Genomic DNA, 21,895 nt, shown 5'->3' with positions numbered 1-21,895 from the left:
ATTGTCGTGCACCAGGAGGAACCCAGGACCCACTGCACCAGCGTAGGGTCTGACAATGGTTCCAAGGATTTCATCCCGATACCTAATGGCAGTCAGGGTACCATTGTCTAGCCTGTAGAGGTCTGTGCATCCCTCCATGGATATGCCTCCCCAGACCATCACTGACCCACCACAAAAACGTTCATGCTGAACGATGTTACAGGCAGCATAACATTCTCCACAGCTTCTCCAGACCCTTTCACGTCTGTCACATGTGCTCAGGGTGAACCTGCTCTCATCTGTGAAAAGCACAGGGCGCCAGTGGCGGACCTGCCACTTCTGGTGTTCAAGGGCAAATGCCAATCGAGCTCCACGGTGCCGGGCAGTGAGCACAGGGCCTACTAGAGGACGTCGGGCCCTCAGGCCACCCTCATGAAGTCTGTTTCTGATTGTTTGGTCAGAGACATTCACACCAGTGGCCTGCTGGAGGTTGTTTTGTAGGGATCTAGCAGTGCTCATCCTGTTCCTCCTTGCACAAAGGAGCAGATACCGGTCCTGCTGATGGGTTAAGGACCTTATACAGCTCTGTCCAGCTCTCCTAGAGTAAGTGCCTCTCTCCTGGAATCTCCTCCATGCTCTTGAGACTGTGCTGGGAGACACAGCAAACCTTCTGGCAATGGTACGTATTGAAGTGCCATCCTGGAGGATTTGGACTGCCTGTGCAACCTCTGTAGGGTCCAGGTATCGCCTCATGCTACCAGTAGTGACACTGGTCCTAGCCAGATGCAAAACTAGTGAAAAACAGTCAGAAAAGATGAGTAGGGAAAAATGTCAGTGGCCTTCAACTGTAAAACCATTCCTGTTTTGGGGGTTGTCCCATTGTTGCCCATCTAGTGCACCTGTTGTTAATTTAAACAGGTTCCACTCAGACTCCATGTCTCCAGTCTACCTAGGGATGAAGGAATACTTCCTCCAGAGGTGGAAGTTAAAAATCTTCTTAACAGGATCTTCTGCCAAATGTTCCTATTTCCCACCTACTATTTGTTTATTATGGCCAATCCAAGATGAGAACAAATGTCCAACAACAGAACACAGCTCAGGTTCAAATCAAGTAGGCCATTCTTCCCAGTCACTCCTCTCTGTCATCACCAACATTGCCGTTAAAGCCTTTGGTCTAAGCCTTTGCTTTAGTCTAAGCATCTCCTTGAAGGTGATGAACCCACAAGGAGGTTAGTGAGTCCCATGCTGTTAGTTCAGGTTGAGCCTGACTTGGCCCCATGGAGCACCATGATTAAGGCATTACACACATATTACAATTTAATAATAGTGTAATTCTTCAGATTCTGCTTCCACAGACATGTCACAACTCCTAACTGAACAAACAACACATACGACTGAATTGAGTACCTGACTTGCAGCAAAACTGGCTTTAAGTGTCATCACTGCTGTCTGCCTCTTCTTTATTAGCTCCTTCCTCCTCTCTTCTGCCTCAGCCTCTTTCTGTTTCATCCTAGAACACAAGAGCTCTAAGAATAAGTTATATATTTCATTCTTTGGAATACACCATATTAAATTTTAGACTGGCAACAAATATGAAATCAGAATAATAAAAGTTGTAAATATAAAATAAAATGTAATAAATATAAAATAAAATAAATATAAATATAAATACAAAATAAAATATGCTGTAACTACCTCTGTAACGTCTGTTTGAGGTAGACAGCCACTTTGCGATGGCTAGCAAGAGCCTGTTGCTGTTGTTTACTCTGAACATCCAACTCCAATTGTAAAGCCTTGTTATATTCTCTGTCACATGGAAGATCACACAAACAACATTGTTGTCTGAAAAATTAACAAACATTAAGAAATTTTAAATTAAAAGCTTTTTAAGTGGTGTTTGCCCACATACAACTCGCCTCTGTGATGCCAGGTTCTGTAGCTGTACTGTAGGGTTACTAAAAAAAAAAGAGGCCATTCTCCTTGTTGGCAGTAGGTTAAAGACTATTTACTTTGTGTAAACTTACAATAAGTAATCTGCCAAGATAATTTTAAGACAGAAGAGTCAAATAAGATTAGCTTTTTTTTTTTTACTTAAATTGTTCTTTTGGTAAAGAAAAATAACAAATAGCTTCCTATATGAAATAGTTTCCTTCCTAATTGCTTTAAGGCACTTTGGTGTCTACTGTAAATGTAAATGTGTTCACATTGCATAGCCTCCTTTGAAAATCTATGCAATTTTTTTGCCTGTTCTACTGTACTTTCCATCAGGTAAAAATTCAACAACAAGTCTAAAAGTGACATGACTTAAACTGTTAAATGGCTCAGGGCAGGCTAAGTTATTTGTCTATGTTCAAAGAAAACTGCTGTGTATGTGATGAAAGCTTTGTGTAATTGTGTGACACATTTCATATTCAATTTACATTTTGTCATGTTGTGCTTTATGTCTACGTTCTTTGATAACATGCTTCTCTCGTTGGAGTCTGAGCTTTTGTTTCTTCTTGTCCTGAGACTGGACGTTCTTCTCCTCCAGCTCAAGCTCCTGACGCAGAGACGAGAAGCGGCCCAGTTCTACTTCCACCTGGCATAGCTCCAGCCTGAAAAAAAGGGCCAATTACAATCTACATTCCCAACAACAGTATGTATATTAAGGGCTTTCAACTATGATTTGTATATTAAATCATGCAGTGTAAAAAAGGAGTTTGATAAACATTGTATAATTGCATAACTGCAACAAAACTTAAAAAAATACAACATCATACATAAGACCTCACTAACATACAATCACCTATTCAATCTGTGCTTCGGGTGGTTATTTGCCTCCACGTCATGCATTAAAATAATTTAATGCACAGCTAGCCATGCATTGTCCCATTTATACCATGGTCATTTGCCAGCATTGACAAGTTAAAACAGTTTTTGCAACAGTTTAACTGTTAACTGTCAATAGTGTTAACTGTTAACACTATTTGACTGGAAGGGTAAAAATGCTGGTTATTTTTGTCAGTTACGGCTCATTAGATCCAGCATTCTGCCCACTTTAAAACAGACACAAAGATGAAGTAGTGTGGTAAGATCACATTTATTTGAATGAATTTTACCATTTATTTGAATTAATTACTGAAAGAGAGAGAGAGAGAGAGAGAGACAGAGAGAGAGAGAGATGAAAGTTGTGTGTGGGAATTACCTGCGTCTGTGTGTATCTCTCTACAAACAATGAAGATGTGAGTTTAGTTACTTCAAAAACAGCGTGTGTTCTGTGCTCCTCAATGTTTCTGTGTGCACGCAGCACGATCTCCGATCTCTGTGTGCGTGCGTTTGTGTGCGTCAATTAAAGGGTTAGTTCGCCCAAAAATGAAAATTAGCCCATGTTTTACTCACCCTCAAGGCATCCTAGGTGTATATGACTTTCTTCTTTCATACGAATCCAATCGGAGTTATTAAAAATGATCCTTGCTCTTCCAAGCTTTAGAATGGGAGTAGTGGGGTTTTTTTTCAACTGTCCAAAAGACGTCAAATAAAGCGAGCGCATCCATAATAGAACTTAGGATAACTATATAAAAGTTTACTAACATTGAACTAATTTTTAAATCCTTCAAAGCACACTTTTAGGAAATACACTAATAAAAGTCCTCTGTATATTTTTGCAGTAGTATACTTTATTTCAATGCACTAAAAATAAATTTAAATCTCAGTGGTATTTAGTATACTTTTGCAATTGCACTGAAGTACTACTGAAGTAGAAATATACTTTTAATTAGTGTATTTATAGTGTATAATTTTTAAATTTTTATTTAGCACAAAAAAAATAAGAATGTACTGCAAATGTACTTGCTGGTATTTAAGTATTTTTTAGTGCATTCAAGTATACTTTTTTTTCCTTGGATGCTTTGAGGGTAAGTAAAACACGGGCTAATTTTCATTTTTGGGAGAACTAACCCTTTAAAGCAGCGCATAAATATAGAATGGCGATTAAACTGACTTGGAACTACCTAAGTTTTAATGCATACCTGCCAGCCAATTAGAATCGAGTATTCAGACAGAACAGGTATAATATGAACTACTATATTGGAAGAGGCGCATAATAATGAAGTATTAACTACATTGAAGAACTGTGCTGACATTGTGTATCTGGCTTTCTCCTCCTTGTCCATGAGATTCTGCTGTGCCAGTTCCACATTTTGCATTTCGGAAGACAACAGTTCATCTGTGTTTTAATCTGTTTTTTTTTTCTGTCATGCAGTGTGCAAAAAGCCTTCAGAGCAAAGTAGTTGTGCCTTGGTTCACGTGACTACAGTGTCATGGTTACAACAGGTTGTGTCCCCATGGTGTATGCTGGGCTCTTCCATTATGCTGTGTTCTGTATTTTATAACGGTGTGTTTTAAACAATAGTTTTTCTTGCTCATGTTCTGATACCTTCTGAGCACAGGAGTTGTGCCTTAGTTTTCAATAGGGGTGGTTATGGGCTGTCAAGCATAAAGAGAGCACGACAAAGGAGTAGAGTCTAAGTAAGATCTATCAATAAAAAACAGGGAGAAAACAGGAATATTGTCACGTTTCGCTACTGTGAGGAGCACAGAGACGAAGGAGCGAGGAGACGAGGAGTGGAATTCAAACATATAGATTTTAATGAACTTCCAGGGAACAAAGAAAACACACGTAGCAAGGGTAGACATATACAATTCCAGACGAGGGAGAACAGAACGGGCTAGAACTCAAATAGGGCAGATAACAAGGGGCAGACAGGTGAGGAGGATAATTAATAACAAGGAACACCTGGAACTAATAGAACTAAATGGGGACAGGAACCGGAAGGACCAAATAAGGGCAAGGAAGGCACATGGGGAGCAAAGCACACACAAAACAAGGAACAGAGTCTGACAAATATAGAGTAGACGGTATAAAGTAGACGGTGGGAGGAGCCAGGAGAAGACCCAGACTTGACCCCAACAAATTAAGTAATTACAGAGCGATCTCGAATCTCTCTTTTCTGTCAAAGATACTAGAAAAGGTAGTATCATCATAACTATGTTCCTTCTTAAAGAAAAATGGTATCTGTGAGGATTTCCAGTCAGGATTTAAACCGCATCATAGTACTGAGACTGCTCTCATTAGAGTTACAAATGACCTGCTCTTATCATCCAATCGTGGTTGTTTCTTTCTATTAGTGCTACTGGATTTTAGTGCCACGTTTGACACTATCGACCAACATTCTTTTGCATAGACTAGAAAATTATGTTGGCATTAAGGCCACACACCAAGCTGACTTCAAAGAACTAGCGGCGATGAAAGTCGACGGTGTTGTCGCCTAGCGTCAGCAACGTCGGACCAAAAAGCTGTGCTTGAACACACTACTCATACTACAGCCGACTGCAAACTAACACGTGTGTTCTGCGCCTGCCTGAGAGGAATTAGCTGTCTATATCATCAGCCATCCTTAGTAAATATTCGTCATTCAAAAGAAACCGAAACAATGATATAGGCGATATATGAAGATATATGAAGCGTAAACAAAGCAGCGCTTTCTTACCATTTAGAATATTAGCTATGCTGATAACTTTAACATTTTAAGCGGCTCATATTCTTATGAAAATATTCGCATATTGGAATGCCTGGGTAAGATCACGTAACATAAGAACAGCCTTCTGCAACCCTCTACATTGCGAGTAAATCACTCGCATATGCGACTAAATCTTATTCTGGGCGACTAAATAATGTCTAACATTAGCCATTGGCTAATAAATTCTTAGATTTTACACGCCAGTATGTGTGTGAGAGGCATTCAACACAGATTTTCACTCGATAAACACGCTGACTAAGCGCTTGAGAGTTTCGCTCTCCGTCAAGCGATCTGTACTATTTGGATGCGCTCAATGGATCATGTCATGTACTCAATGGATGCGCAGTATGTAGCACGCAGCGCACCTGTATTTGACGTACCGTAAACTAGTGTGAAGGCGCACGACTCGCCGTCGCTTTACTGATAGTGTAGAAGATTTTTATTAATCCAAATAGGAATTAATCAAGTATAATCATTATGAATATAGCCATTTAAATATCCAGTTATACTTCCATTATAATCCCATATGCCTGTGTGTAAAAACAGGCCTACGTGGCTAAAGTAGACAGGCCCTAAGATTAGAAACATCTGGGAAACATAAGTGGGGGCCTTCTTTCTTTACCATAACAAGAACCCCTTCTCTAGGGAAATATCGAACTGTATGCACAAAGGAACCATTCTATGTATGGAAAACGCCTTAAAGTCAGAACTGTATAAAAAGAAGACAAGATGATCATTCTGGAGATGTTTTGCTGCAGAGAGCATCTCCGTTTTATTCTCATTGATCATGAAATAAAATGTATCTTCTGGCATCGAAACTCAAGACTAAGTGTGGTTCCTCAGACGAGCGGCAGACGACACCACAATAGCGCTGTGTTTCTCACACATGCAAAGAGAGAGCGAGAGTCTTGCATACCACGCTGAATCGACGCGCTACATTTAATCTATTACCGTCCCTGTTTTAATTTCAGCAAATCAGTTCGAGGGAAAGCTGACAACGTGATTAATATTCATGAACCCAGCAGATAATAACAGTAGTAGTAGTATCTTTTAATAATAATTACTATTACCTATGACCAACAATATCTTAAACACCACCACCAGTCCTAAGTTCAGTTAAAATAACAAATATGCATTCATTCATGGTTACCAAGTTTTAGTTCTAATGTAAAATAGTATATTAGTCTGGCGAGTAAACAAAAAAATTTACTAGCCAATGGCGATTATATTGCCAAGGTGTGCGTAGAGGGTTGCTTCTGCCAGTGCCGCTTTCATTTACTTTCTCGTTTTCATTACTTTCACTTTAATTTTCCCGCCGCCGTAAGCTCGACGAGAGCCGCCGAGTGGAACACACCAAACAAACTAGCCCGACAGACGCTCACCGACGGCCTGATGTTGGCCGACAGCTGACCATCGGCTTGGTGTGTCCCGGCCTTTAGAGGAAGTGCATTGGCATGGTTCAAATCATACTTATCTGACCACTATCAATTCGTGGCAGTGAATGAAGAGGTATCATACCAATCACAAGTGCAGTATGGAGTACCTCAAGGCTCAGTACTAGGACCGTTACTTTTCTCACTCTACATGTTACCCTTGGGAGATATTATTAGGAAACATGGTGTTAGCTTTCACTGTTGTGCTGATGATACTCAGCTCTACATTTCTTCGCGGCCCGACGAAACATACCAATTTGCAAAACTAACGGAATGCATAGTTGATATAAAAAAACTGTATGACTAGTAATTTCTTACTGTTAAATTCTGAAAACTAAACAAAGTGTTAATTATAGGACCAAAAACATCCACATGTAATAACCTAGAACACTGTCTAATACTTTATGGCTGCTCTGTCAATTCTTCGTCATCAGTTAGGAACCTAGGTGTGCTATTTGATAGCAATCATTCCTTCGAAAGCCAAAATAGAAAGCAAAAATAGAAATTCGAAAGCAGCTAGAGTTCTTACTAAACCAAGAAGTATGAACATATTACTATTAGCCCAGTTCTGTCAACACTGCACTGGCTCCCTATTAAACATTGTATACATTTTAAAATCTTGCTAATTACCTATAAAGCCCTGAATGGTTAGGACCTCAGTATTTGAACGAGCTCTTACTGCATTATAGTACTTCACGTCCGCTACAATCTCAAAACTCTGGCCATTTGATAATACCTAGAATATCAAAATCAACTGCGGGCAGCAGATCCTTTTCCTATTTAGCTCCCAAACTATGGAACAATCTACCTAACACTGTCTGGGAGGCAGACACACTCTGTCAGTTTAAATCTAGATTAAAAACCCATCTCTTTAACCTGGCTTACACATAACACACTAACACATCTCTATAATTCAAATCTCTTAAAGGATTCCGAGGTCATCGTAGCCACCAGATCCAGACTGTATGCAGATCAGATGGTCACTGCAGCCACCTGGATCCAGTCTGTATCCAGACCAGATGGTGGATGAGCACCTAGAGACAACCTTGACAGCCCTGAATGTCAGTGGAGACCAGGACAACTAGATGAGCCCCAGAGACAGATCCCCTCCGAAGACCTCCTCACCTAGACGGCCATCAGGACAAGACCACAGGAACCAGATATATCCTCTGCACAATCTGACTTTGTTGCAGCCTAGAATTAAACTCCTGATTTCGTCTGGCCAAAGGAGAACGAAACACTATTTAAACACACTATTTTCCTGTTTAATACTGTAAAGCTGCTTTGACAAAATCTGCACTGTAAAAAGCACTATATAAATAATGGTGACTTGACTTGACTTGACCCAGACGGCAGCCAGGACAGCGGTCCACGGGGGAGTCGCCGGAGGGAGAAGCCATGGTGGAGAACCAGGGAGCCGTCTGGCAGAGACGGAGCCTGTGGAAGAGGAGCCCAGGACGGAGAACCGCAGAGCCAGGGAGACACCGAGGATCCGGAGGGCCAAGGCGGAGCTGATGGCTCAGGTGACCCGAGGCAGAGGCGGGGATTCAGAAGACAGCGGCAGAACCGGAGCAACAGAGGACCAAGGTGAAGCAGGAGGGAAGGAGAAGGGTCGACGACTGACCAAGGCAGAGCCAGAAGGACAAGGGAGCACGGTGGAGCCAGTGGGATGATGGGCCACAGTGGAGATGAAGGAACTAGGAGCCAAGGTGGAGACGATCGGTCAAAGAACCGAGGTGGAATCCAGGCCTCGGAGGCTGGAGGCAGAGACTGGGGATCCTCACACCTAGGTGGAGCTGGAGACTGGAAGGCCCGAGGCGGATCAAAGCACCCAGATGGCACTGACTGAGGGTGAGCTCAGGGACTGACAGGAACCAGTGAAGACAGGGATGAGGAACTGGCTGGCTTTAGGAGAGGAGGCAGCAGAGGGAGGCTGGGAGGGAACACAGGTGAACAGTAGCTTAGTGCAGTGTTTCCCAACCTTTTTTTAGTCGCGGCACCCTTTGGAAATTTTAACAAATTTGTGGCACCCTACAAAATTGATTTTGTCACAATACATTAATTTTTACTTTGAAAAGTATAGATATTCGGCACAGCAGGGAAGAACTGCAGAATATAGTGTCATACAGATATTTTTTATATTATTACATTTTTTTGTCCATCAATGGTGGCAATCAGTAGGCTAATTTCTAATGAAGAGACCAATTTATATGACAGATTTTAATGTAGGCTTTTATTCATATGTAAACATTGTTTAATTACCATTATAACTAGCTATCTCACAAATTTTTGCTCACTCAGTGTATTTTTGATTTTACAGTGGGGTCATTTTGTTGCAGTAGATAGATACTGCACGTTGTTGCACGAGATAGCTTGATTTCAAACTTTGAATTGAATAGAAAATTACAAGTAAGCAGTCAGTAATAAAATAAGAACAAATAAAGAAATTACTAATGATAGCACAAATAAAAAATAACGATAGGCCTACAAATGAAATAAATTGCTTTTTAGTTTTTCAGGTAGGTCTAACGAAGAGCATGAACGATGTGCAACGGTATATGAGTTGAGCGACTGAGCGGAGCGCACACGCATAGATAATACGCAGAGCATCACACCACGTGAAAGTGAAACCTGAGCGGTGAACTAATTATCGGCAGCCGGAATTTCTACATCATAAATGGATATTATATAATAGATGCTTTTTTGAACATTTTAGCAATTTAAAAATATTAAAAATATTTTTTTTTACACGGCACCCCTGCTCTTGACAGATGGCACCCCGGTTGGGAAAAACTGGCTTAGTGGAAACCAATGGAGACGCAGGAGATTCAGGAAACACTGGAGGTTCAGGGGAATTGGAAACAACCTTTCCAAACCAGTCAATAAAATCCTCCTCAAATAAGTTCCTCATAAAAGTTCCCAGAGGCCAGTTGCAGCTCAACCTCAGTAGCTGGAGTGTGGGTGGAGTCCCTATCAGCTCCCTCGATCTCGACGAGGACTCCGACGACTCCATATTGCTGACTCATGCACCTGGTCAGACGTTTCATCAAGCTTGGGCTATGGGGCGAAGTTTGGCTCTGTCGCATCCGTTAGTGCTGGCTCCTTGATCATAGCGTGTACAGGCTCTCCGTCTGCTGTGGGCTCTGGAGTACTATCCATGTAGCGGAGTGATGGCTGGCTGGGCTCTGGGTCGGTAGTGGGGCTGGTGAAGTCCTCTTCGGCGGGGCAGACGGTGAATGGTGATCCACTATTCACCAACACCCACTCCACAAATGTGGCGAAATCTTCCCTGGGATCGTCTGCTGGCAGGCGTGCCTTAGACCACTCGCTCAGGCTTGGTATAGTAAAAAAACACAAAGCGAGTGGTGTTTTAAAGTCAGGGGTCAAGAGCCCAACTAAAGCAAACACTGACCTCTAGAATGGTAACTTCAAACAAAACTAAAACATCTAAAGTCAATCTGGTTATCAATGCGTGAAGCTGGTAATGTTGCTTGTCTAGTTGTTTGTAGTTCTTGTAATTCTGCTCGTCTCGTCTCTTTTTTCTGTTCTTGTTTTTCTTTCTTTCAGTAGTTCTGCTTGTTAACAGCAGGTGTTCATCACTAATGCTCAATCATCACCCAATTAATCAACTAATTATCTCATTAACTTTAACGCTGCTTCAGTGTTACTTTTTTAACACTCTGAGTGTGGATTATACAAACACTGAGCAGTGTTAATTTAACACTGAGGATTTTGCTGTGTGCCAACTAGATGGCTGTGCTGACTGGCCAAATTATCACACATCTACCACGTGTCTTTCATGCATGATGACGTATCAATGTGAGCTAGCAGTAAGGCTGTGCAATGGATTTTACTTTCAATTTCACATTTGGCTTCCAACTATTATGAAAATGTGATAATCAAAATATGCATTTCCTTTTCTTTAAAGCAGTGCAATTTCGCACCAGCTTAAAAGCCTAAACTTAACATCCAAATTAGTTAAACCATGTAACATGACTACTGTCAAATGCAGTCTACTGCTACTAATCCGAGAGCTCTCTGATCCTCCGTAGACAGCAAGGGTACTACCACAGTCAAGGAAAAGAATTGTTGAATTAAGTCATTATTTTTGTTTTCTTTGCACACAAAAAGTATTCTCATAGCTTTGTAAAATTATGGTTGAACCACTGATGTTTCATGGACTATTTTACCAATGTCCTTACTGCGTGTCTGTGCCTTGACCGTGGTAGTACCCTTGCTGTCTATGGAGGGACAAGAAAGCTATCGGATTTTATCAAGAATATCTTAATTTCTGTTCCGAAGATTAACGAAAGTCTTTTTGGAACAACATGAGGGTGAGTAATTAATAACGGAATTTTCATTTGGGGTGAATTATCCCTTTAATCGATTCCCATTTTTACGAATCAATTAGTCTAGCCTGTTTTCAGTTAATGAATGGAACATTGTAGTGCACCTCCTATCCAATACATCACAATAAGCTTTGTGTTTTATTGCTTTTTATATGAAACCAAGTCTCAAATTTGGTCTATTTTATTAGTTTTCAAACAATAAATGCTGTTTTGACACTGTTTAATGTGGAGTGACTGATTGCTGTAACGCTTCAGTTCAAGAGAAGCAGCAGCGCGTGAACTGATCATCTCTTCCGCGTTAATACCAGTTTCAGCACGAAATAAACATGAATAAACATCTGAAGGTATGTTAAAAGAAAGAGTACAACTTACCGAAATCCATATCCTGTCTCATGTAAACGCTGAGTGTTTCAACCGCACAAAGACGACAATACAACAGCTAAGCAATGTTCCTTGAGACATGTTTTTCCTTGATAAAATTTGGCATGTACTGTACCTAATATATCCAGAATAATTGATATCGTATAAAATCAGAAATCAAATTGCAAGCTTGTGAATCAGAATCAGAATCGAATCAAATCGTGAAATTTGTGTCAAAACCCAGCCCTATGCATGTCAGCATCAGTATGCATTCGGTCCTAAACCCTACACCTGCTAATGCCAATACCTGCTGCTGACAACAAGAAAATCACTGACTGCTCTTGACTGGATTTTCTCAGTAGTAGAGTTGGGGTACTTGGACTCGGACTCTGTCAGACTCTGTTCCATGTCTGTGTGTGTTTCCTTCCCCCACGTGCTCCATGTTATGATTATTTCCTTATTTGGTCTTCCTGTTCCTGTCCTGATTGTGTTATCATTTGTTCCAGGTGTTCCCCGTTCTGTTCCATTGTTCCCAGGTGTGTCCCATTAGTTTCAGTGTATTTAAAGTGTTTTCTGCCCCTCGTTTCCCGTCCGGTATTGATCGTCAATCCCTGTGTCCTACGTGTGATTCCTGTGGTGTCAATGTCAATAAACACTGTGTACCCTGATTCTCCAGCGTTCTCCTCGTTCCTTGTTCCTCGCTCCTTGTTCCTCGCTCCTCACCATAGGCACAACGTGACAGAATACCGGACACAAAGAGAAAGTATGCAGCGCCCCTTCTCCCCATTTTGTTTCCGTTTGTTTAAACTCTTTTGTTTTCTTGTCCCCCCCGCGATCATGGAAATCTGCTCGTTTCTCCACCTTAGCCCGCAGAGAGCTCCCCTTCTTCGAGTATGCCTGGGAATTCTGCGGGCTAGCCACTGCGACGGCATTGGATGATGCCACCATCAATTCTCTGTTCTGGCTCAGGGCCAACTACCATCGCCTCATGGACCTCCCAGACACCAAGGGACTATGCTGGAGGGAAGGGATCTACCGGTGTCTGGGGAGTGTCCGGGCCCGAGCCAGAACCAGCCCGCCGTCAAGTCCGCTGGCCGTGGCTCTCTCCAGCCCTCCGGCCGCTCCAAAGTCAAGTTCGCGGGCCGCCACTCGCTCAAGCCCGCTGAAATCTCTGCTGTCAAGCCCGTCGGCTGCTCCGAAGTCAAGCCCGCCAAACCTAAAGGGGAATCGAAGGACGAGAAGTCGGTCGGCTCCAGCCCCAGAGCTCGCTCCAGTGTCGGCTCCAGCCCGAGTTAGTCCCCGAGTCTAGCCCAGAGAGGGCACCAGTCCCCGAGTCTAGGCCAGAGAGGGCACCAGTCCCCGAGTTTAGCCCAGAGAGGGTTCCTGTCCCCTGAGTTTAGCCAAGAGAAGGCTCCAGTCCCCGAGTTTAGCCCAAAGAAGGCTCCAGTCCCCGAGTTTAGCACAGAAAGGGCTCCATTTCCCATGTCCCGCCCAAGGAAGGCTCCAGTCTCCAAGTCAAGCCCAGGGAGGGCCACTGTTCCCGAGTTAGGCCTACGCAAGTATTTTTTTGGGGGGGAGGGGTAGTATGGGTCCGTCTGTAGTGGCCAGGCCGAGTGGCGAGGACAAGGCCAAGGCCACGGAGGCCGTCCAGCCATGGCCTCCTGAGTTCCCTACTCCGCCATGGCCTTCTGAACTGTCTGCTCCGCCATGGCTCCACGAGCTCCCTGTTCCGCCATGGCTTCCTAGTCTGCCTGCTCCGCCATGGCTTCCTAGTCTGCTTGCTCTGCCATGGCGCCCCGAGCTCCCTGCTCCGCCAGGGCCCCTGAGCTCCCTGTGCCGCCATGGCACCCTGGACTGCCTGATCCGCCCTGGAGGTATTCCTCGTGTCCCAGTCCTGCACCAGCCTCCAGGGCGCCCAACCCCCCTCCCTGTTGGAATTGTTAGTAATTCTAGGGGGGAGTAATGTCAGACTCTGTTCTGTGTCTGTGTGTGTTTCCTTCCCCCACGTGCTCCATGTTATGATTATTTCCTTATTTGGTCTTCCTGTTCCTGTTCCTGTCCTGATTGTGTTATCATTTGTTCAAGGTGTTCCCCGTTCTGTTCCATTGCTCCCAGGTGTGTCCCATTAGTTTCAGTGTCTTTAAAGTGTTTTCTGCCCCTCGTTTCCCGTCCGGTATTGATCGTAAATCCCTGTGTCCTACGTGTGATTCCTGTGGTTTCAATGTCAATAAACACTGTGCATCCTGATTCTCCAGCGTTCTCCTCGTTCCTTGTTCCTCACTCCTTGTTCCTCGCTCCTCACTGTAGGCGCAACGTGACAGACTCAGACTCGGACTGCAATTGTGAATGAACTTGGACATTTTGGACTCAGAAATTTTTCAGAGTACAGACGAATCCAAGTCATGTTTAATATAAAATATACAAAAATAAGTAACAACATAAAATTAAAATAAAAAGACATTAATAAACATCTCCCACTCAAACTCCATTGATTAAAAACAAGGTCTCGACACAGACTCGACAAGGTGAACATGGACCCAACACTACTCAATAGTACATCTCAAAATTTGGAAGATTGTGATTCAGATCGTGAATCGTGATTGTGTGTTATAAGAATGTGATATGATTTTTGGATATGACATCGCCCAACCCTAATTCTCACAAGCACTACTTGGTTCTTGTGGTTACAACAGGGTGTGGTGCATGCTGGACCCCTCATGTTTTGTAAGGTTCTCTAAACCCTAGAGAAGGGTATGCTATCCAATTTTTAACTCAACTGGAGACTTTGTGCTGTGTTGTTCCAGCATCGAGACCTTGTTTTTGATCACCTTTAGAGACTAGGTTTGAGAATAAATCTTCTGGGGTTGGAACTGAACTCATGCATGATGCAAGAATGACTTTCTACTGTTCGTGTCCACTCGTTTCACCTCTGTCTGAATCAGTTTAGGACAGAGCAAGACATTCCTGTAGGTTTATTTTGCAGACTTTGAGTCTCATCATAGAAGCTTCACCAGTGGTACTACTGGGCTTAACATGGGACTGTTTCAGTAATGGGTCAGCATCAGAGGAATTCATCCCTGCTGGCATCCTTACCACTTAATAAGTGTTAAGCGCAAGTACTGTCAGGCCATGTTACAATGGACATGACCCCAGTTTTGAACTCAGGGTGTTTTGTTGGTCACAGTCTGTCACCGGATGAGGATTATGACAGACACCTTCTAAGTAGGATGGGCTACAGTTTTTTGGGGGGTTTTTTTGCCTTTATTATACTGCACAGTGGAGAATAGACAGGAAGCAAATTAGGGACAGAGAGAGGAGGACAGGATCAGGAAAGCACCACAAGCCAGGACAAAAAAAAACTATTTTGGTGTTCGGCCGAATAAGCGAAAAGACAGAATAAATTGTACCGAACAATGATGTGACGCGACCAAATAAAGGCGCACAATAATGCAGCAAACATGTCGCATTTAAAACTGTCCGAGAAAGACGCAAAAATCATTAAAAGCACAGACAGCGAGAGAGTGCTTAGTGCTGCATCGCAGGTCTTCAATGAGAAGAGGAAGTGGTGGTTGTTGCTGGTTACTGTATGATGATTGAAATCATGAAATGGCCTTAAACAATTAATAAATAAACTGCAGAATGTTATGTTTTCTAATACACGCATGAATTGCATGTATTCAAACAGTGTTGCACGAGCTCGAGACTCCAGGGTTCAAAGTCCAAAGCGCAAGGAAAATCTGCGCTGAAACAGAGTTACTCGTCAGTTGCTCAGTAACATTTTTATGAATTTTTACAAGGCATGTGACAATGCGATACGTGCAACAAACATCTTCCCTAATTTGTAATGAGAATCATTTATAAATCTGCTATTGTCAACAAAAAGAAGCAATGAGACCTTCCTGCGGGTTTCTGCCAAAATAAAAGCTGAGAAAAATCAAGAACTTCATCAACATTCATAAATGTTAGTATTGTAATTGTACTGTTGTTCTGTAAAATTAAACAAAGTAAGACAATAATAATGATAATAATAATTACAACAGATCTATTAATACATTTATTTTAACATTCACACATAGTGTTCAAATTAGGATCAAATATATTTTGTAATGTTTTAAAAGAAGTCTCTTCTGCTCAGCAAGGCTGCATTTATTTGTACAGTACATGCCTGATTTAAGAAGGGGGTCTCAAAAATGTCCAAAAAATATTATTTTACTAACTTATTAATTTTAAGTTAAATTGTGCTTTGTTGGTATGTCTGCTAGAATGTTAAAAAATGTTCAGTGTTAAGTAAATATTTTTAAATTGTTGTTTTGTAATTAATGTTTTCTATGAAAAGCAAGACAAAACATTAAAAAGCACATTTTTGCTATTTAATTTATGCAATGGTGAAAAAAATTGGCAAAATACATGGGGGAAAAAACACGAAAAACCGTGTTCGGTATTTAGCCTTCAGCTTTCGGCCCAGTGTTTCATTTTGTTCGGCTTCGGCGAAGAATTTTCATTATGGTGCATCCCTAATTCACGGGATGATGAACATACAGTCACTTTGTGGTATGGCCCTATGGTAATGTTCCCATTGCATCAGCTATTGATGCTGCAGTGGAAGAGAGTGCATAGTGAATCCTGTGAGTTTGTACTGTCCATTCAGGACACTGTCTGAGCAATATTGTAGTCATCGTAGCCAGCCAGGTACTTCTTTCTTTCTTTTTTTTTTTTGCCATTTTTGCCTTTACTGGGACTGGACATTACAGAGAAAGTAAAGGAAAATGAGACTGGACTCAAACCTAGGTCACATGAAGCACAACTATGCTACATACACTTATTTTCCAGTGATATCGTCGACTTGATTGCACAGATACTATTTAAACTGAACTGAGCTGGATGATGACATCACTGAATTCAATGATGAACTGCCTTTAACTGAAAATTGAGTGTTTACTATTGTCATTTTGCATTATTGACACACTATTTTCCTATTTAATACTGTAAAGCTGCTTTGACACAATCTGTATTGTTCAAAGTGCTACATAAATAAAGGTGACTTGACTTGACTTGACTTGACATATGTGAGCACTGCCCACAAGGCTATCGGGTCCATTAGATGCTTCAAGTCACATATGCCACTGTAAATGGGGTCGCACACTAGATGAGCACCACAGCATTTGACCCTAAATTGTTGTTAATATATAATAACTTCACCCAGATTTTCTGTTGTGCATCTTTCAGCAAAACGCTTGTCTTTCTGTGGCTTGAATTAAGTCTATAGGCTTTATATAGAGTGCTATAATAATGTAAAATCATGCTTTCTCTTTCTGTTTGATATGCTTTTTCAAACACCGAACTTCAAACTACCACTTTGTTAATTCTTGAAGAGAAATGTTGAGTGTTTGGTGTATAGACTGTCTGTTTTGATGTCAAATTTTTTGCTTATCAATTGAGAAATTATTCAAATTAATTAAAAAATTTAAAAATAAATTAAAATTTCTTCCATTGTTTGCTAAAAACCTAAAAAACTACTACACTTCCAGAAGTTACAGCCTGAGAATCTGATAATTAGAGAAAAGATGGTAACACTTTATTATAGGGACCAATTCTCTGTATTAACTAGTTGCATATTAGCATGCCTATTATTAACATATTGGCTGTTTATTAGTATTTATAAAGCACATATTCTGCATGACCATATTCTACATCCCTAATCCTAGCCAATACTTAAACTTAACAACTACATTACTAACTATTAATAAGCAGCAAATGAAGAGTTTATTGAGGCAAAAGTCATAGTTAATGGTTTGTTAATAGCGAGAATTGGACCTTGAAATAAAGTGTGACCGAAAAAATAAAGAAATAAAATAAAATCATGATAAAAACAAATAGGCCTATATCAAGGCAAAAAAAAGCAAGTCATCAAGATCCACAAAGTAGTATGTATAGCATTACTGTAGATACAAAACTCACTCATGCTCTTTCAAGATCATGGCTAAATGAGCACCCAGATCTTCTTCCGCCTGCAGCTCAGCGCACACACGCTTGTGCTGAGCACGGAGCCGAAACAGTGCCACGCTGCACAGAATAATGCAGAATTAGAGACATTCAGCAATTTATCTTCTATAGTGACCTTTGTTCTCAAAATTACCTCTGTGGGATTCACTTTTTTTTTGTTTTTTTACCTGTTCTCAGATTGTCTCTCTCTTTCCATGTCCACCTCAATCTTGTCTCTCAATTCCTCCAGGTTAGTCACATGAAGTTGAAATGCTTTTAGTTCATCCCTGGAAGAGGATACATTTTGTACAAACTCAGTTTTCCAGATACATTTTGTTATGTTTTTTTTTTTAATGACGTGTTATTCAGCAGCTAAAAACAAATACTATCTCCATTTAACAAGTCATTAAAAATTGTATTTGGAAACAAGAAATTTCCCATTAGAGAATTCATTAGAGAATATCAAGATCCCTTCTAGGCATATCTCTGAAGGGACATCACCATTCAAGCAAATCAACAGACTCTCATGAGGGCAAAATTATATGGCATCATACTACTTGATCATTAAAAAAATGTATGTAGTATAGTATAGTATAGTATAGTATCATGATTAAGTTTTAGACTTTAAAGGTTAAAAAAAATATATTATTGCTCTTTTGTTAGTTTTGATTGCTTCTATTGTCCTCATTTGTAAGTTATTTTGGATATAAGCATTTGCTAAATGACTAAATGTAAATGTACATTGTACATGTACAATGGTATTTGACATGACCTGACCCAAACAGGGTGTCATGCACTGTTGTTTGCTCCATAACACCAGCTTAATTTCAAGATGCTGCAGCACAAAAGCAAACATAGCTGTATCTACACATTGAGTGATGCAAGTGATAGAGCTATATTAATGCTTCGCCTTCCCTCAAGATAAACCCAAACATGCATTTAGTCCAATATTTACTCAGCACTAGTTACTTTTTATTATTATTATAAACCCAGCTGAATACAAATATTTGAAAAAAATCTAAACGAGTTGATGATGGCAATGCAATAAGTCATTTTTTTTATTATTAATTTATCCATTCATTTATTCCTGTCTCCTCATTCATGAACAAAACAGTCTCACTCACTAGTAGCTTCAATCAAAATATTCCATAAAAAAGCATGCATTTTAGTATGGGATGAAATTAGACTCAAAATGATTAATAGATGCACGCACAATTATCCATGTACTGCATACATTTTATACGTGTATCTTACTAACCAAAAACAAATGCCTTTCAATTTGATTCTGTGGAATTCGGGATTAAATGATTGTGCAGCGATTTGTACAAATACAGACATGTTTGCGAATAAAAATGTTCTGTTCTGCATTAATATATCATAAATTGCTAATGCAAAAAGGAATCTATGCATATGTGGATCAGGTGACAAATAAATATGTTTTATTGAACTTGTTCTAACTTAACTTGTCTTAAGACACAGAATAGCTTATATTAATTTTGCCAAACAAGAACCTCGTGACGGTACCTTGTTTTTTTCTTTCTTTCTGTAATTCAACGGCACGTTGTCAGTCATTCCTTCCTTGAAGGGTATTATTATTATTATTATTATTATGCTAAGATGAAGTAGACAATGCTGATTATAGCCATCTCCGCACTGCAGTATGAGAGAAATGCACCTTTCATATAGGCCTACAGCATTGCATACGCTGCAGCCTTTTCACTACACTATAGAATCTAGATACACTGGTTAATTAAAACAGCCTGTAGTACAATCCGTGCCGTTCAGCCTGAGCTCGGGCCAAGCACATAGCCTATTTGCTCATGTGAAGAGGACGATTTTTCATGTGAAGAAGACCATGATATACATATATATATTTTTTGTTTTGGAAAGCGGGTTAAGTACAAAGCCTGGTTTACATAGGCCTAATAAATAATAGTCTGTAGCATTCAAATTCAAATAGCCAACATTGTGAATATGGAAACATTTGGATTCGTGCCAAATGAGAGTAAGGAAGAGTGCCAAAAAAAAACAAAAAACATCTCCAGAATAAAGTCATTAGCCTATAATGCGAGATTAAACTCATTAAATATCCAGAAAAATGTAGAAATAAAATATTGAGAATAAAAATAATTAAATATAGAGAATAAAGTCATTCATCAGTCAACTTCATCTTTGCAGCCGACGCTGACTCAGAAAACAGTTTAGTAATAAGTAGTTTATATAAAATATGTTCTAGCTATTTATGCGATCCGCTTGAGCGCGGAATAGGCTATAGCCTATAAGACGCTCGTTTAGTAGCTATAGCCTAGTTCAGTTTTAATTTAATTTTTGAATTACAGAAAAAAAAAAAAACCAAGGAACCGTCACAAAGTTCTTGTTTGGCAAAATTAATATAAGCTATTCTGTGTCTTAAGACAAGTTAAGTTAGAACAAGTTCAATAAAACATATGTTGGTAGTTGTGTGTGTGGGGGACGTGAAATGCTGTAAACTGCGAAAATGAAGTCTCAAAATCCAAATGAACCGAACAAGATCGACTCGAACTAGACGTCAATTAATGCACGCGTGTCACCTGATCCACATATGCATAGATTCCTTTTTGCATTAGCAATTTATGATATATTAATGCAGAACAAAACATTTTTATTCGCAAACATGTCTGTATTTGTACAAATCGCTGCACAATCATTTAATCCTGAATTCCACAGACTCAAATTGAAAGGTATTTGTTTTTGGTTAGTAAGATACATGTATAAAATTTATGCAGTACATGGATAATTGTGCGTGCATCTATTAATCATTTTGAGCCTAATATCATCCCATATTTTTACACCTACCGGCTGTCAAATCCTGTGGACCAATCAGGGAAGTCATCCTCAAACCTGAAGATGTCATCCCACGTGCCAATTTCTAAATTAAACATAACGTAATAAAAAAATTATAAAATACATTTAATATTTCTTAACTGAGTCATGATAATACTACTAACAACAGCTTGTAGTGGTCTTTAAAAATAGCCTTACCGTCTGTGTGCTCCTGTGCGCCAATTTTGTGTGGCTCTTGCTCAGATGCAGGTGTTGAGAGATCTGCAATGTTCGCCATATTCTCGTCTCCAAGTCAACAACTGCAGGAATTACAGAATAATCAATACTCGATAATGATCAATCGCTGGATACAGATAAATAATATTAATTTATGCTACATCAAGAGGATTAGCCTCATGTTTGATACTACAACTTCAACGTGAAGCCGTGTTTCTTTGTAAGCTATTATTATTTGTCTGTCTACTTATTTCTGACTTGAAATAAATTATGGTCAAAAGGAAGCGTATACGCGCATGATATCCATAACCTAAATATATATATATATATTCCTATGGCAGAAAAGTCTTACATTATTAGTTTTTCTTGTCAATTTTCTAGCGTCTGAAGTCACTGCGTGTCCTTTTGTTGTTATGTTTCTATGGCAACAGATCCGCACTGTACCTTGGGAAATGTAGTGGCTGGCTGCAAGTAAACACACAGCGCGCCTTGTGTTGTGCGGTCCGATTCAAAAATAAAAGTCAAGAACTTGTTGGCTGTGGTAGATTACCGCTTACCTTACATGTTCATTCATTTTTGTTTTGGATATTTAAATAGCCAGATCGCGAACACGATTAAATAATCCACGCTGTTTTATTTCTTCCATCTCCTAACTCTTCCAACCCAGCAACGCCCCTGGTCTGATGAGTCTCACCAAATTAACACCTCGAATCAGTCTGAGCGACTGTTTAATCAACTTATATTTATATTTAATATTTACTAAACAGCAAGTCCTGTGTGTGCCAACGAATCATTAGTGTACTAAGCCAATTTCTTCAGATGAACACACGTTTATTAACAACCAGCAACGCGGATTTGGCCCGATTTGCACTGAGAGACACGGCACAGCCACATTCGTCCCGATTACGGACCATAAGGGCTGGTCCGATTTTGGCTGAGATATGGCCATGCAGACCCGGACCAGTTTAGGTTGAGTGCTGGGGCTGGGTCTCCGTCTACAATGTGGTACATAGTATGTAGCAGTGACACTTAAACTTAAACATAATATATTTTACCTGCCCATGTTTCTTTATTTCTTAGTGTAGCCTTTTTTTTTTTTTTAATTCCTATTAATATTTTTTTAATTTAATCCAACATTCTCTTTTTTCTTTAACTACATTTGGAAATTAATGATTTAATTCATATAATGAAACAA

General features: G+C 40.2%; 1 protein-coding gene across 1 annotated transcript in view; it reads right to left on the bottom strand.

Moving 5' to 3' along the window:
* Window positions 1-20,761, bottom strand: part of cfap74 (cilia and flagella associated protein 74) — a 110,059-nt gene extending 89,298 nt beyond the window's left edge. The window contains exons 1-7 of the mRNA XM_016516832.1: window positions 20,683-20,761; window positions 20,497-20,569; window positions 17,850-17,999; window positions 17,638-17,742; window positions 2,400-2,573; window positions 1,675-1,785; window positions 1,387-1,489 (exon numbers count right to left, since the gene is read on the bottom strand). Coding sequence (XP_016372318.1) covers window positions 1,387-1,489; window positions 1,675-1,785; window positions 2,400-2,573; window positions 17,638-17,742; window positions 17,850-17,999; window positions 20,497-20,569; window positions 20,683-20,761 — 795 coding nt within the window. The remainder of the gene's footprint in view (window positions 1-1,386; window positions 1,490-1,674; window positions 1,786-2,399; window positions 2,574-17,637; window positions 17,743-17,849; window positions 18,000-20,496; window positions 20,570-20,682) is intronic.
* Between the last annotated feature and the right edge of the window lie 1,134 nt (window positions 20,762-21,895).

This window comes from Sinocyclocheilus rhinocerous, unplaced genomic scaffold (genome assembly GCF_001515625.1).
Source record: "Sinocyclocheilus rhinocerous isolate Xijiao unplaced genomic scaffold, SAMN03320098_v1.1 scaffold958, whole genome shotgun sequence".
Classification (NCBI taxonomy): Eukaryota; Metazoa; Chordata; class Actinopteri; order Cypriniformes; family Cyprinidae; genus Sinocyclocheilus; species Sinocyclocheilus rhinocerous.
This window is presented reverse-complemented; position numbering and strand designations above follow the sequence as displayed.